Here is a 14,141-nt window from a genome sequence, read left to right as displayed (position 1 = left end):
AGGCCTACATTGGCTCCCAGTACATTTCCGAGCACAATTCAAAGTGTTGGTGCTGACCAATGGCCTCGGCCCAGTAGACCTGAAGGAGCGTCTCCACCCCCATCGTTCAGTGAGGTCCAGTGCCGAGTACCTTCTGGCGGTTCCCTTACTGTGAGAAGCAAAGTTACAGGGAACCAGGCAGAGAGGCTTCTCGGTAGTGGCGCCCACCCTGTGGAATGCCCTCCCATCAGGTGTCAAGGAAATAAACAACTGTCTGATGTTTAGAAGACATCTGAAGGCAGCCCTGTTTAGGGAAGTTTTCAATGACTGATGTTTTAATGTACTTTTAATTTTTTTGTTGGAAGCCGCCCATAGTGGCTGGGGAAACCTAGCCAGATGGGCGAGGTATAAATAAATTATATTATTATTATTATTATTATTCAACCAAGGCGTTCTCATTTCATTTTCTTTCACTGATCATATACAAATGAGCCCTAACTTAGTATACTGAGTCTCTTACAGCCGCTTCAGAAATGTGCATTTCTAGTTGAAGCAGAGATGAATTAGAACACAGCTCGCCTGTTTGTTTGTTCTGGATTATATAAATTTTTAAATATATTTCGACTGCGTCAGACCAACATGGCTACCTACCTGAATCTGTTTTGGGACAGGTGATTTTAGAGGTTTATCATTACATTCATGCGCATCATATTGCAACATTTAGCTGGGCTGTGAAAACTGGCCTTAGAACACTAATGCAAGTGTTGCATTAAAATAAGTTAAAATATTCGCAAAGCAGCATGGTCAGCTGCTTCTGCTAAACTTTAAATATAGTAAGCAGGTGCAGTGCAGTGCAAAGCAAGATAAAAGCTAGGTCCGTGCTCCAAGAAGTGAAGTCTTATAAATGTAGAAGTCAAAGAAGAGAGTCCGATTTAAATAGCACTCAGCCATAAAGCTCACTGGGAACTAGGGCAGTCATTGGGGGGGGGGGGGGAAGAGACACAGAGTGGGACTCCTGCACCTTTAATAGTAGAAAGCACACAATCTCTCTTTCTGACCTGGCCACCCTACTGGCGACAGCCTGCCCCTCCCTCTCTCTCTAACCTACTTGACCAAAATAAAAAAATTCCTTCAGTAGCACCTTAAAGACCAACTAGGTTTTTATTTTGGTATGAGCTTTCGTGTGCATGCACACTTCATCAGATACTTGACCAAGAGGAACCTTCATTTGAAAAAGAGCATGACAAAAACTTAATAAATAGGCAAACATGCTCACTGTTGGGTAAAACACACCTTTAAGGTCTAGTTTTTTAAAAAAAAAAACTAACCAGGTGAAGCTGGTGCTACTTAGCACAAGGTGAGTGAACAAGCTACAGGTGGCAATACATTTTAATCAGGAGATAATGAGCTGCCTTTGAACACATTTCACCTCCCACCTATCATTCAGACGGCAATTGCATTTGCTTAATCTATGCTATGGGAGATTAAATGGAGAGTTTTCAAAGCCACACCTCGCCAAACCCCTGGACCAAATCCCAGCCAAAGTGAAGCACTTCTAAAATACATTTCTCTCCGTGGCAAACCTAAGCAGCCACATAAATCTCTCTGCCAGAAGCCAGTCCCCACTACTGAAACCAAAGCATGGGCCTGATTTACTTACAATAAATAACTGTTGCTGCACAGCACACTTTAAAGTCCCATCTATTTAGGTGGAATAGTTTGAAGCAGGTATTGACTATTGAACCCTTTCCTCTTCAGATAATATGTATTTCACTTCAAGGTCCGGCTTCTGTAGTAAAATATGACTTACATATGGCAAAGGGAAGTCCAGAGGTCAGGTTACCAGACTTCAAGCACAACAGGTATCAGATAGGAGCAGCTCCATCCAAAAATGTCACCCTCTGTTTGCAGAGGGTGTGCATGTGCAAACAAAACCCACATGCAAAACATGAAGCAAGCATTTAGTTTCCATTAATTAGCATTCCCATAGCGCCTTCAAGTGTTCAAAGCACCTGACAAATAATAAGTCCTTAATCGTTACAATGTTCCTGGCAAAAGTCAGTAACAGTAACTCTGTAATCATTACAACAATCCCGTGAAGTAGGCCAGTGTTATTATCTCCATATTGTAGATGGGGAGCCAAGGCTATCTTGAAAGACTGTAGCAGAGGGAATATTCAAAACTGGGACTTCCTGATTCATAGTCAGTTTATTAGACTGCATGACCAAAGCTGTACGCCACCTTCCATAGTGTAGCCTTGCTAAACAGTGCCCACAAGCCTTATCACACAGATTCAAATACAGTGGCTCAAGTACCATTTATGTAATATACTTGAAAAGGGAGCAATATGTATTAGCAATTTCTTCTAATTGCTAATTTAGGTAATTTCTTCTGTTTTCAGTGGTCCTGCTCCCATGTCTAATGCCAACCAGACAAGAAGCTTTTCTGCAACACCTTGTGCCCATGCCAGGAAAAGCTTATCCTCTTAAATTTCTGCAAATCAAGTTGCTATTAAAGGAAGAGGAGCCACACCAATAAAAAAATGGCAGCCTTAAGAATCACAGGCAAGACTACAAGGGTGCCTTGGAGGAAGATACTCATGCTACTTTGATGTTGCAGAGCAAGCATCAAAGTAGGCAGATATACAGATAGGGGCAGAATACCAAGAAGATATTATGGAGTTCCTGAATGATATTTCATCCACTCCATAACTGAATTTAGGGCTTCAGTGTAGAATTAGCAGGGTTTGAGAAACACATGAAATCTTCAGCAGTGGTAGATCTGCCAACTTTTCAACCAGCTTATGCCACCAAGGCTTAAATTGCCTACTCAGAAGTAAGTGCCATTAAATTCAGTGGGGCTTACTCTCAGGTTAGTGGGTTTAGGGACTGCAACCTAAGCCCTTAAACAACAGCTTGAGTCCAGGCATTGGCAGGTGATAATGCTAAAAAGCATCACCTGTTGATTTCTGCATATAAAAGTGTTGCTAGAATCTTAAGCCAGGTGGTGCACTTTTCTGGTCAGTTAGAAATCCTTCCACCATACAATCAGCACTCCCCCCCCCCAACTCAAAAAGATTCCTGACTGTAGCCAGGTACCTCCTTTGATCAACTAAGTGCTTCCACATTTGTGTGCAAACCAGGAGTATAGAAATCTGCTACTCTTGCTTTAGAAAAACACCATTTTTAAAATGAGTTGTTCCTATACAGGTACAATATTCACAAAATGTTTCAAACTCAACTGAGTTTTGTTTGGGGGAGAATTTGGTGGATTTGAGTTCAAAATGCACTGGGGAAGTCTTTGAATAAAATGAGGGGTGTATTTAAAGGCACAGAGAAGCTGACAATGCTGTATTACTTTTACGGATACTTTTAAATCTGTTCCCCATGAGAATGTGTGCATGATTCTTGGAGAAATGTACTAGACCAGGCATCCCCAAACTGCGGCTCTCCAGATGTTTTGGCCTACAACTCCCATGATCCCTAGCTAACAGGACCAGTGGTCGGGGAAAATGGGAATTGTAGTCCAAAACATCTGGCGGGCCAAAGTTTGGGGATGCCTGGCTTGAGCAATATGACAGATCAAATTAGGAATTCCCTCTTCTAAAGGTAGGAAAAGGTAAAGGACCCCATGGCAGTTAAGTACAGTTAAAGGCAATGGGGTTGCAGCGCTCATCTCACTTTCAAGCCAAGGGAGCCAGCGTTTGTCCGCAGACAGCTTTCTGGGTAGTGGCGCCCGCCCTGTGGAACGCCCTCCCATCAAATGTCAAAGAAAAAAACAACTACTAGACTTTTAGAAGACATCTGAAGGCAGCCCTGTTTAGGGAGGCTTTTAATGTTTAATCCATTATTGTATTGTATTTTTCTGTTGGAAGCCGCCCAGAGTGGCTGGGGAAACCCAGCCAGACGGGCGTGGTATAAATGATAAAATAATAATTATTATTATATGGGTCATGTGGCCAGCATGACTAAACCGCTTCTGGCGCAACAGGACACCGTGACAGAAACCAGAGCATACGGAAACACAGTTTACCTTCCCGCCACAGCGGTACTTATTTATTTACTTGCTTTCGAACTGCTAGGTTGGCAGGAGCTGGGACAGAGCAACGACAGCTCACCCCGTTGTGGGGATTCGAACCGCCGACCTTCCGATTGGAAAGCCCAAGAGGCTCAGTGGTTTAGATCACAGCGCCACCCGCATCCTACTTCCCTGTTCTAGAGGGAATTGCACAACCCCATAAAAGGAGTTGGTGCGCAATCTGAGACTACTGCTGGACTTAGCTTGGCTCCTATACAGGTGTTTCTGCCCAGCTTCCACTGGTTCACCAACCATGGCCTTTTATAGAGAAGTTGTACATACCTTGGTTACTTTCAGATTAGACTGCTGTAGCACCCTGCATATGGACCTGCCCTTGAGAAGTGTACAGAAACTATAATTTAGAACAGAAAACAGCAGCAGATATGATCACCTGCTTTATCAGTTGTGCTGGCTTCCAATTTGTTTCTGGGCCCAATTTAAATACACATTTTAAAGCCTTTAAATTATTTTTGGAACAAGTTTTCTGAAGAATCTCCTCCTGAGCAAACCTGTTTGCACACTGAAGCCATCGGGCATGTACTCCATGAATGTTAGTAGCATCCGTTGTTTCGGATGCCACCATGGTTGTCCACCATTTTCTGGATGAAAGCAAACACGATTTGATGGTAACTAAGTTCCATTGGGACCCAGGTGGCGCTGTGGTTAAACCACTGAGCCTAGGGCTTGCTGATCAGAAGGTCGGCGGTTCGAATCCCTGTGACGGGGTGAGCTCCCGTTGCTTGGTCCCAGCTCCTGCCAACCTAGCAGTTCGAAAGCACGTCAAAATGCAAGTAGATAAATAGGAACCGCTACAGCGGGAAGGTAAAGGGCATTTCCATGTGCTGCTCTGGTTTGCCAGAAGCGGCTTTGTCATGCTGGCCACATGACCTGGAAGCTATACGCCAGCTCCCTCAGCCAATAATGCGAGATGAGCGTGCAACCCTAGAGTCGGTCACGATTGGACCTAATGGTCAGGGGTCCCTTTACCTTTACCTTTAAGTTCTATTAAAGGCAAGGGAACGGAACTCGGGACTAGCTCAAGTCTCATTTATTTCCAGTACACCCTTGCAAACCTGTGCATGCCACCTTGAGAGTAACTCCCACTAAACTCAGTGGGATTTACTTCTGAATAAATGCACATAAGATAAAGCTGCTGCTTGTGACTAACTTTTGTTGGATTTTGTCCAGTGTCTCTACAGTTTGTTTTGTTAAATGCCAATTTATTTCTGCCAGTCGACTGTGCTTCCCAATGACCCATACAGGAAAGGCCTTACGCATCACAATACACTGCTCTAATGTCAGGTTAACCATCTCATGCCCCAGTCTGTTGCATGGCAATAGATAAAAATTAACTTGCTTCCAACGAATGCATTTAGAATTAGAATGGCAAAAGCAATTTTCAAAATAGTTCTGTGCACTCTGCTATAAATTCCTCTCTGTGCTGGTTTCCTTTAGCTGTCCTTTTCTGGGTTTTCTCCCTCTGCTCCTATCAGCAATGGCCATGATCCTGTGCACAGCTAGGTAACTTATTTTTAACCTATGGGGCTCTAAGAAACAAATGTTAACTCTGTGGAACTGGCAGGCGGCCTGATCTTGTGCATGTTTACTTAAAAGTAAACATTTCAGTGGACCCAGACTTCCAAGCAAGCATTCATGGGATTGTGGTGTTGGTTAAAATATTTCCTTCCACCTGCAGTTCTTATTAAGAGCTGTTCAGGAGTCAGGCCAGAGCAAGCTTACGGTACTCAGAAAGATGCTCCACCGAGTTCAGCCTTAGGCTGCAGTTCTATGCACATTTGGGAGGAAACCTCTGCTGGACACAGTGGGGTGCCTCCGAGTAAACATGCTCAAGGACTGGAGCGAACAACCTTCTTTTCCAAAAACTTTTCATAGTATGTCTCACGCATCTTCATATTCTGCATCTCAATTAGCACCTCCAGAGTATGGGATTATAGAGGCCATCCACAGAACAGCTTGGTTTTTCCATTAATCTGTGAAGGCAGCACTCTCTCGTTTCTACAATGTCATGTTGTTTTTTTCCTAAGAAAAATGTACCTGTTTTTATGAGTTATGGCAAAGAAAAGTTACTTTAACTAGAGTAAGTTTTTTCAGCAGCCTGCAAAACATGGGATGGGGGAGGCGGGGCGGGGCGGGGGCTTTAGCGCAGTTAAAGCCCTATCCCTTTTTCAAGGCGTGCAAAAGCAAAAACGTCTCCCTTAATAGGAACAGGAGATAAAACAAACATAACAAATGAAGCCCTGATGAGGTGCATTTGGAATGCAGGATCCGCCTGCCTGCCTGCCTGCCTTCCATCCTGGCGGGATGCTATGGGGAAAGAGGGGGGGAGGGGGTTGGAGGAATTGGCAAAGGAGTGAGAAGTGTTAAAAGTAAACAAAACCAAAGAGTGGATGACCCAAACAAACAGCAGGCTGGCACCTCCACTGAACCTTATCTCCTCTCCCCGCTGGATCTCATTAAAGCCACTCTAAATCCCATCAAAGGCTAATTTACACCCTGGCCTCTTGTCTTTCTTTCTTTCTTTTTTTTAAAGACACCACTGCATCCAAACGACGGCCAAGGCGGACAATCACTTCTCTCTCTCTCAGCTTTTCGGAAAGGCGTTTCCCCCTCCGAGGCCGCATTTCGCACGCAGCTGGTGGAGGCGAGATCCCACGTTGGTCTACTCAGAAGCAAGTCCTTTCTTCCCCCACCCTCCCGGCCACTGAGTTCAATGCAGATGACTCCTAAGGACGTGCGAGGAAGGAAATCGAGGCTGCAACAGATTCCAGAGCAGGAGCCCCCTGCTAAGTGTCTTGCAAAGCAGGAGGTGCAACAAAGAGTCCTGGCAGTACAGTACACCTTCCACACGCTCGCAAACTGACATGCACCGGGAGCCAGAAGTCCAGCCCCGGCTGTGACTGGTGAGCCTCACTCCCGGGGGCAAGGGTGCATGTGGACGTTGCTCTGACACGCTCTCCTGGCGCTTCTGGGCTCTTCCTGCCCCCCCAACGCACCCATTTAAAAGTGCCGCCAGGCACTGGTGGGGCTTCCTCGTTCGTTCCCTAGCTTGCAAGCGAAGCTGGGATGGAATGAGGCAGCCCAGCTTGCCGGCAGCACTTTCTCCCTTCTGCAAAATTCCTGCTGACAAGTCCAGCACCCAGCGTGAAACTCAGTTTGCCAAATTAAAAAAAAGAAAGAGAAAACACACACAGCAAAGCAGCAGCAGCAGCAAAACTTTCCCTCCTGCATGAGAAAGTGCGGTGGGTGGATACAGCAGCGGAGCAGCCAAGCTCAACCCCTGGGGTCCCCCCACACACCCCACTTTCTGGCGCTGCTCTCCAGCCCCCTAGAAAAGGGAAGGTGCGCTGCTCTCAAAACACACCCGAGTTTGAGAGGCTTATATTGGGAGAATAGAAGCCAAAAAAAAAGTCTCGAGGCGACTCTGCTGGCCTCGCGCCATCCTGCCCAAAGTTTGCAGGAGACAGTCCCCCACCCCCCCACCCCGGACTTCTCGCCTTCCCCCCCCCCTCCCCCGGGAGCGAACTTACTTTCCTGTGGATCTGGCAGCTGGTTGCAGCGGGGTCCCGGCTCTGCTTCGCTCCAGCCAGCAGGAGGAGGAGACAGTTGAGCAGCAAGCCAGCCCCGGCGCTGTGCGCCACCATCCTAGTTCACTCCACGCCCGGAGCACGGATGCGGGGGGAGCAGGCAGGCAACAGGGAGGAAAAGGAAACGGCGGCGGGAATCTGCTCGCTCGCCTCCGCCGAAGTTGCGCGGAGTTGGGCTTGTTTTGGTTTTTTAAAGCCCGGTCCGCGTTTTCCTCCGGGTGGTGCATCTAAGGCGGCTGCCCCAGCGGCCCAATCCCGAGTCATCCCCTAGCCAAGCCTTCCAGGCGCTGCCCCCTCCCCTTAAAGGGTCCCTGTGCCAGGCGGAGGGAGGGGGGGGCTCGCCATGCCGACGGGAGGGGTGGGGTGTGCGCGGAAGCAAGAATCCCCTCTCCCATCCCCTCTCCCACCCCCCTCCAGGGAGGGACGGGTCCTTTTCTCCTTCCCTTATGGAATCTCTCTCGCCTCCTTGCAAAAGTTGTTTCAGCGCCGAGCTGCCTGCGGCGGCTGTGCAATCCCGGCAGCAGCCCCTGGATGGAGGAGGCACGAAGTCACGCACTCGGTGGGATTGGCCGCAGGAGGTGCCTAACCCTAAACTCGCTCCCGCCGCCGCCTCTCTCCCGCTCCCCCTTTCTCTCTCCTCTCTGACCTAAGCGCCAGGGTCCTGTCGGCCTCCTGCTGGATTCTCCTGATCTGGCAAGGCACATTCCCTTAGTAGGACCCGTACAGTTACCCAGAGCCATCCTGCAAAGGAGACAGACCAGGTGCAAAGTAAGCCTGGGAGAAAGTCCAGTGGTTTAAACTGAAGGAAGAGCAGAAGAGCCTGCTGGACCAATGGCCCTTCTAGCCTAGCTAGCATCCTATTCTCACAGTGGCCAAACAGATGCCTTTGGGGAAACAAGCAAGCAGGATCTCAGTGTAAGAGTCCTTACTCCAGCAACTGGAGCACCCAGATGCAGACCTTCCAAGTGCCCCTATTTTCCAAGGATAGTCCCGGATTTACAGAAACTGTCCCGGTTTCTGATTTGATCCCATGCTGTCCTGCTTTTCCTTTGAAAAGGTAAAGGTAAAGGACCCCTGACAGTTAAGTCCAGTCGTGAACGGCTCTGGGGTTGCACGCTCATCTCACTCTATAGACCAGGCATCCCCAAACTGCGGCCCTCCAGATGTTTGGCCTACAACTCCCATGATCCCTAGCTAACAGGACCAGTTGTTGGGGAAGATGGGAATTGTAGTCCAAAACATCTGGAGGTCCGAAGTTTGGGGATGCCTGCTATAGACCGAGGGAGCAGGCGTTTGTCTGCAGACAGTTTTTCCGGGTTATGTGGCCAGCATGACAAAGCCGCTTCTGGAGAAACCAGAGCAGCGCACGGAAATGCCATTTACCTTCTCACCGGAGTGGTACCTATTTATATACTTGCACCTATTTATATACTTGCACCGGAGTGGTACCTATTTATATACTGGCGTGCTTTCGAACTGCTAGGTTGGCAGGAGCTGGGACTGAACAATGGGAGCTCACCCTGTCGCAGGGATTCGAACCACCAACCTTCTGATTGGCAAGCCCAAGGCTCAGTGGTTTACACCACAGCGCCACCCGCATCCCCCCTCCAACATTTCTCTGATGAAAATAGGGGTGACCTAAGGCTAGGAGGGTATGGAGTTATATGACCCCGTCCTGTCCCGTCCCCCGAGCCAAGGAGATAAATAACCACACAACTACACAACCTTTAGAAGACATCTGGAGGCAGCCCTGTATAGGAAAGTTTTAAAATATTCAGTATTTCATTGTGTTTTTATATAAAGTGGTACCTCGGTTTAAGTACACAATTGGTTCCGAAGTCTGTACTTAACCTGAAGCGTACTTAACCTGGAGCGAACTTTCCCATTGAAAGTAATGGAAAGTGGATTAATCCGTTCCAGGCGGGTCCGCGGAGTACTCAACCTGAAGCGTACTTAACCTGAAGTATGAGTGTAATTGGTTCTGGAAGTCCGTACTTAACCTGAAGCATACTTAACCTGAAGCGAACTTTCCCATTGAAAGTAATGGAAAGTGGATTAATCCGTTCCAGACGGGTCCGTGGAGTACTTAAACTGAAAGTACTCAAACAGAAGCTTATTTAAACCGAGGTATGAGTGTACAGTATGTTGAAAGCTGCCTAGAGTGGCTGACGCAACCCAGTCAGGTTGTTGGGGTATTAATAATAACAATAATAATAATGGAAGAGGGCAATCCTATTTTCATCGGAGAAATGTTGGATGATATGCAATGGGAGAAAACGGAATAACTCTCACTATAGCAGGCCTGCTACAGAATAAAATGTTGCTGGTTCCAGAGGCAAAACGGCAATGGTTTGCTATGCGTTTTTACACAGTGATACTAAATATATGATATGCTCAATGGTATGCAGTTAGACTCCAATCTGTCGGGGGGGGGGAGATAAGATTGCATTAAAATACTAATTAAACTTTTTTAGAGAAAATAAATATTTATAGACTACCTTTCATGCAAGCATAGGAACATGAGAAGAACCTGCTGGATCAGGCCCAAGGCTCACCCAGGCCACCTATAGGAAGCCCCCCCCCCCAGCAGGGCCTAAGTATGCAACAGCACCTTCATCGCTTGTGATGGATGGCCAACAACTGCTACCCAGAGGTATACTGCCTGCAACAGGAGGGGAGCTCGGGCCCATGGGCTAAGTCAGCCTCCTCATTTGGCTTGCGAGGCCATTTTGGCAAAGCTACAGCCACTGGTTCTAAACCTGACACCAGGTGTGGGGTACGTATGGGCAGAATGTTCGCAGCTGAGCACAGGGCAAGATGGGATGGGGGTGGGGTTCTGAAGACGTCTTCTGAACCCCCTCTCAAACAGCAGTTTGGTGATGCCCTTTGAACTGGGTTTCTGAAGATCTAACAATCCTCTGATCGTTGGACCTTTGGAGGCCTAGTTCAAAGAATCATAGATTTGGAAGGGGCTCCAGGGGTCATCTAGTGATTTTAGTCCCACCCCCTGCAATGCTGTAATCTCAACTACATCATCCATGACAGGTGGCCATCCACCCTCCGCTTAAAAGGGTTAAAAGCTGCTGGGTATTGGAATTCAGTGTGGGGTAAACTGCAGTGCCCAGAATTCTTTGAGGGCAAGAATTTGTTTCCAGTGCGCTTTAAAGAGACAGTGTGTACACAGCCCAGCAACATCTGAAAGGGCACAACTTTGTGCTGGGCAAGTCTGAGCAGACGGAGGGGGGCGGTGGTTAATATCAATGAGGTTTTTTAAAGAAGGAGATATTTAAAATATTTCCTCTAAGGTCAATAGTCCTTTCCTAAGCACATTTACCCAAAGATAAGTCATACAGAGTTCAATAGGATTTGCTCCCAAGGATATGGGACTCAGCTTAAGTCAATGCACACTTCTTTGAGAGGAAGGTCCTTTGAATTAAGTAGGGTTTGTAGCATGAATAGAATCGGGTTAGTTCAACACACCTACCATACTTGTATTTAAAATGTTGGCTCCACCCTTTGGTGCCAGTTAACATTCCTGGAGGAAAAACCTTCCCGGAAAAGAGTGATGCATTAATAAAACACAAATACACCAGTGGTTTAAACAATGATACAATGCAGCACAAAACACAGACAATGTTGGGTAGGTCTGTACTTGCTTACAGACATCCCTCTCTCTCAAACTTAGTCAGCTGCTCACCTAGCAACAACATAGCCAGAGAGAGAGAGAGAGACACCAGGATCAGATCCTGCAGCAAACCCAGAGGGCATCTCTGTCTTCACCCCTGCTCAGGACCAAGTAATAAAATCCACAGTATCGGGGGTTCATTCATCTGCTTATCTTCTATACAACATATGCCATCAAGTGCCAGCAGTGAGCTCTTTGCATACATAGGGCAAAAAGGCCAGCCTCTGCAAATATATATATAGATAGATAGATATACAGTAGATATAGATATCTATATATATATATAAATGTAGGCATTGCGTGCGCAGAGGTCACAGCCTTTCTCCGTAACCGCTGAACTGTAATTTGGCCACAACGTTCCATGCCCATCAGTGAGGGATCTGGCATAATTTTTTTCCCCCAAAAAGCAAACCTTTCATACCTAAAATAATTATTAAACACAAAAAAGTGGCACCCAAATTAGACGTCACCAGCAGAAGCTCTGAAGACTCCAGCAGCATCCAATAGAAAGGCAGATCGCCCACTGCTGCCTCAAAAGCCGTGCCACCACATGCATAGCTGCCAAGTTTTCGCTTTTCTCGCGAGGAAGCCTATTCAGCATAAGGGAAAATCCCTGTAAAAAAGGGATAACTTGGCAGCTATGCACATGACATCACAAAATTCCACAGCAACCAACTGAAAGCAGGCCTTTTGCAGCAACAAGGTGCAACATTGCCAAGTGGAGGTAGGGGCCTGCCTGGGGTGGGGGTGGGGGAGCTGAATAGGTAATGGGTCAGAACAGGGGGGGGGGACACAGGGATGAAACCTGCCCTCTCCAAAGTATCTCGCCTCAGCTTTGCAGACTAGGCTGAGTGGATTTAGGGGCTTGCCTGGGTGGGGGATGGGGGGGCCGAATAGGCCGCAGCATAAAATCAACTGAATATGGGCCTTTTACAGGGCCGTGCCTTTGGGTAGAATAAATGTCATTTCACATAACACACGTGGGTAGGGGAGTCAGGGTTGGGACAGGGCAGAATTTTACAGAACACGCGCATTGGGGGAATGATTGTGTGCAAAATGAACGGGTCACAGGGATAACCCGGGTGGGGGGGTTGGACGGAGGAGAAGAGGGATATCACAGGGGTAAGTGGGGGGTTAGGGGGAGGAGAGGGGGGAAATCACAGGGATAAGCCGGGGTGGGGGGGAAGAGGGGGCATAATAGGTCATGGATCAGGACAGAGTTGGGGGATTCACAGGGATGATGAAGGGGGATGAGGGGGGAATCACAGGGATAAGCTGGGGGGGTGAGGGGAGGAGTGGGGGAATCACAGGGATACGTCATGGATCGGCACAGGGTAGGGGAAATCACACAAATAACCCACAGCAACGCATGGCAGGTAGATAGATATATAAATGGACACGCATCTTATATCAGACATAGCAATATCCAAAAGTCATTTCATCCTGTCTGTAACTGGCCCAAAAGTGGCCGTGCTTGGAAAAGGGGGCTTCTGAAGGGTGAAAGGTGAAGAGGATGAGTGCCAGTGCTTGTGGATAGAATCAGGGCAATGGAATTTTGTCACATTGCATGTGCTAATTGGCTTCCCAATGCCAGGATGCCTGTGTTGTCTACAACTGTTTGGTGAATTACCACTGCTAATTGCTTAATTATCACCATCTTTGTACTTTCTGCATTTCATCTCCTTCCAGCCTCACAGTTTACAACCTACCCCACCCCCTGCCTTCCAAACCACATGCAGATCCAGCTGCAACTTAGGACAACACTTCCATGCATCTAATGAAGTGGGCTGCAGTCCATGATAACATATGCAATAATATGTGTGTCTTTTGGGTGTCATGATAACCATTGGGCTTTTGTTTTGCTTTTGCTGCAGGAGGCTAACATGGCATCCTATAGATGTCTGTCAGGGAGTAAGCACAATGGAACTTGATATTGAGGACACCTGCTTAGGATTGCATTGTATTGCTCCCATTTTGCAGGTGTGAGACACAGCAGCTCACCTAAGTTGAGGCAGGAGCAGCACATGGAGTGGGGGACTCCCTGGTTCACAGCTGAGCCTCGGCAACTATGTTATGCAAGCTCTGTAAAATTAGATTCATTGTGTCTGCCCTGATGGCAAGAAATAGAACTGCCATAAAGAGGAAAGTGCTCCATCGCAGGCCTTCTTGTGACATGTTAATATGCGGCGTAAAATAAGAGTCAGGATAAAAAATAGTTTTAATGATTTAGAACTAGTGTTCATGGAAGGAAGAAAAAAGGCACGCTTTTATGTGATGAAACTTGATGTTTTAATTTACAGAGAAAGGAGAAAGTGTAGCTTAATGGTTAAACATATGAGCCAGGGGGCTCTGATTCAAACCACAGTCCAGCCATGCAAGCTCTGGGTGGCCTTAGCTCTTTTCGCCATCTCTAAAGGGACCCAGGTGGCGCTGTGGTTAAACCACTGAGCCTAGGGCTTGCTGATCAGAAGGTCAGCGGTTCGAATCCCTGTGACGGGGTGAGCTCCCGTTGCTTGGTCCCAGCTCCTGCCAACCTAGCAGTTCGAAAGCATGTCAAAATGCAAGTAGATAAATAGGAACCGCTACAGCGGGAAGGTAAACGGCATTTCCATGTGCTGCTCTGGTTCGCCAGAAGCGGCTTTGTCATGCTGGCCACATGACCTGGAAGCTATTCGCCGGCTCCCTCGGCCAATAACGCGAGATGAGCGCGCAACCCCAGAGTCAGTCACGACTGGACCTAATGGTCAGGGGTCCCTTTACCTTTTATGTGGCTACAATAGTGCTAGCGCAGGGGT

At 47.5% G+C, this 14,141-nt stretch overlaps 1 protein-coding gene across 2 annotated transcripts in view; it reads right to left on the bottom strand.

Annotated features, from left to right (window-relative positions):
• Positions 1–8,198, bottom strand: part of TRABD2A (TraB domain containing 2A) — a 66,721-nt gene extending 58,523 nt beyond the window's left edge. The window contains exon 1 of one of the 2 annotated variants that reach the window (XM_035097388.3): positions 7,605–8,198. In XM_035097388.3, the coding sequence (XP_034953279.1) occupies positions 7,605–7,718 (114 nt within the window). In that variant the 5' untranslated portion in view covers positions 7,719–8,198. The remainder of the gene's footprint in view (positions 1–7,604) is intronic. The other variant, XM_060268904.2, reaches the window with a different exon arrangement.
• Positions 8,199–14,141: the final 5,943 nt, after the last annotated feature.

Source organism: Zootoca vivipara, chromosome 15 (genome assembly GCF_965207765.1).
Source record: "Zootoca vivipara chromosome 15, rZooViv2.hap1.1, whole genome shotgun sequence".
Taxonomy (NCBI): Eukaryota; Metazoa; Chordata; class Lepidosauria; order Squamata; family Lacertidae; genus Zootoca; species Zootoca vivipara.
The sequence above is the reverse complement of the archived record's forward strand: the minus strand, read 5'-3'. Positions and strand labels throughout refer to the sequence as shown.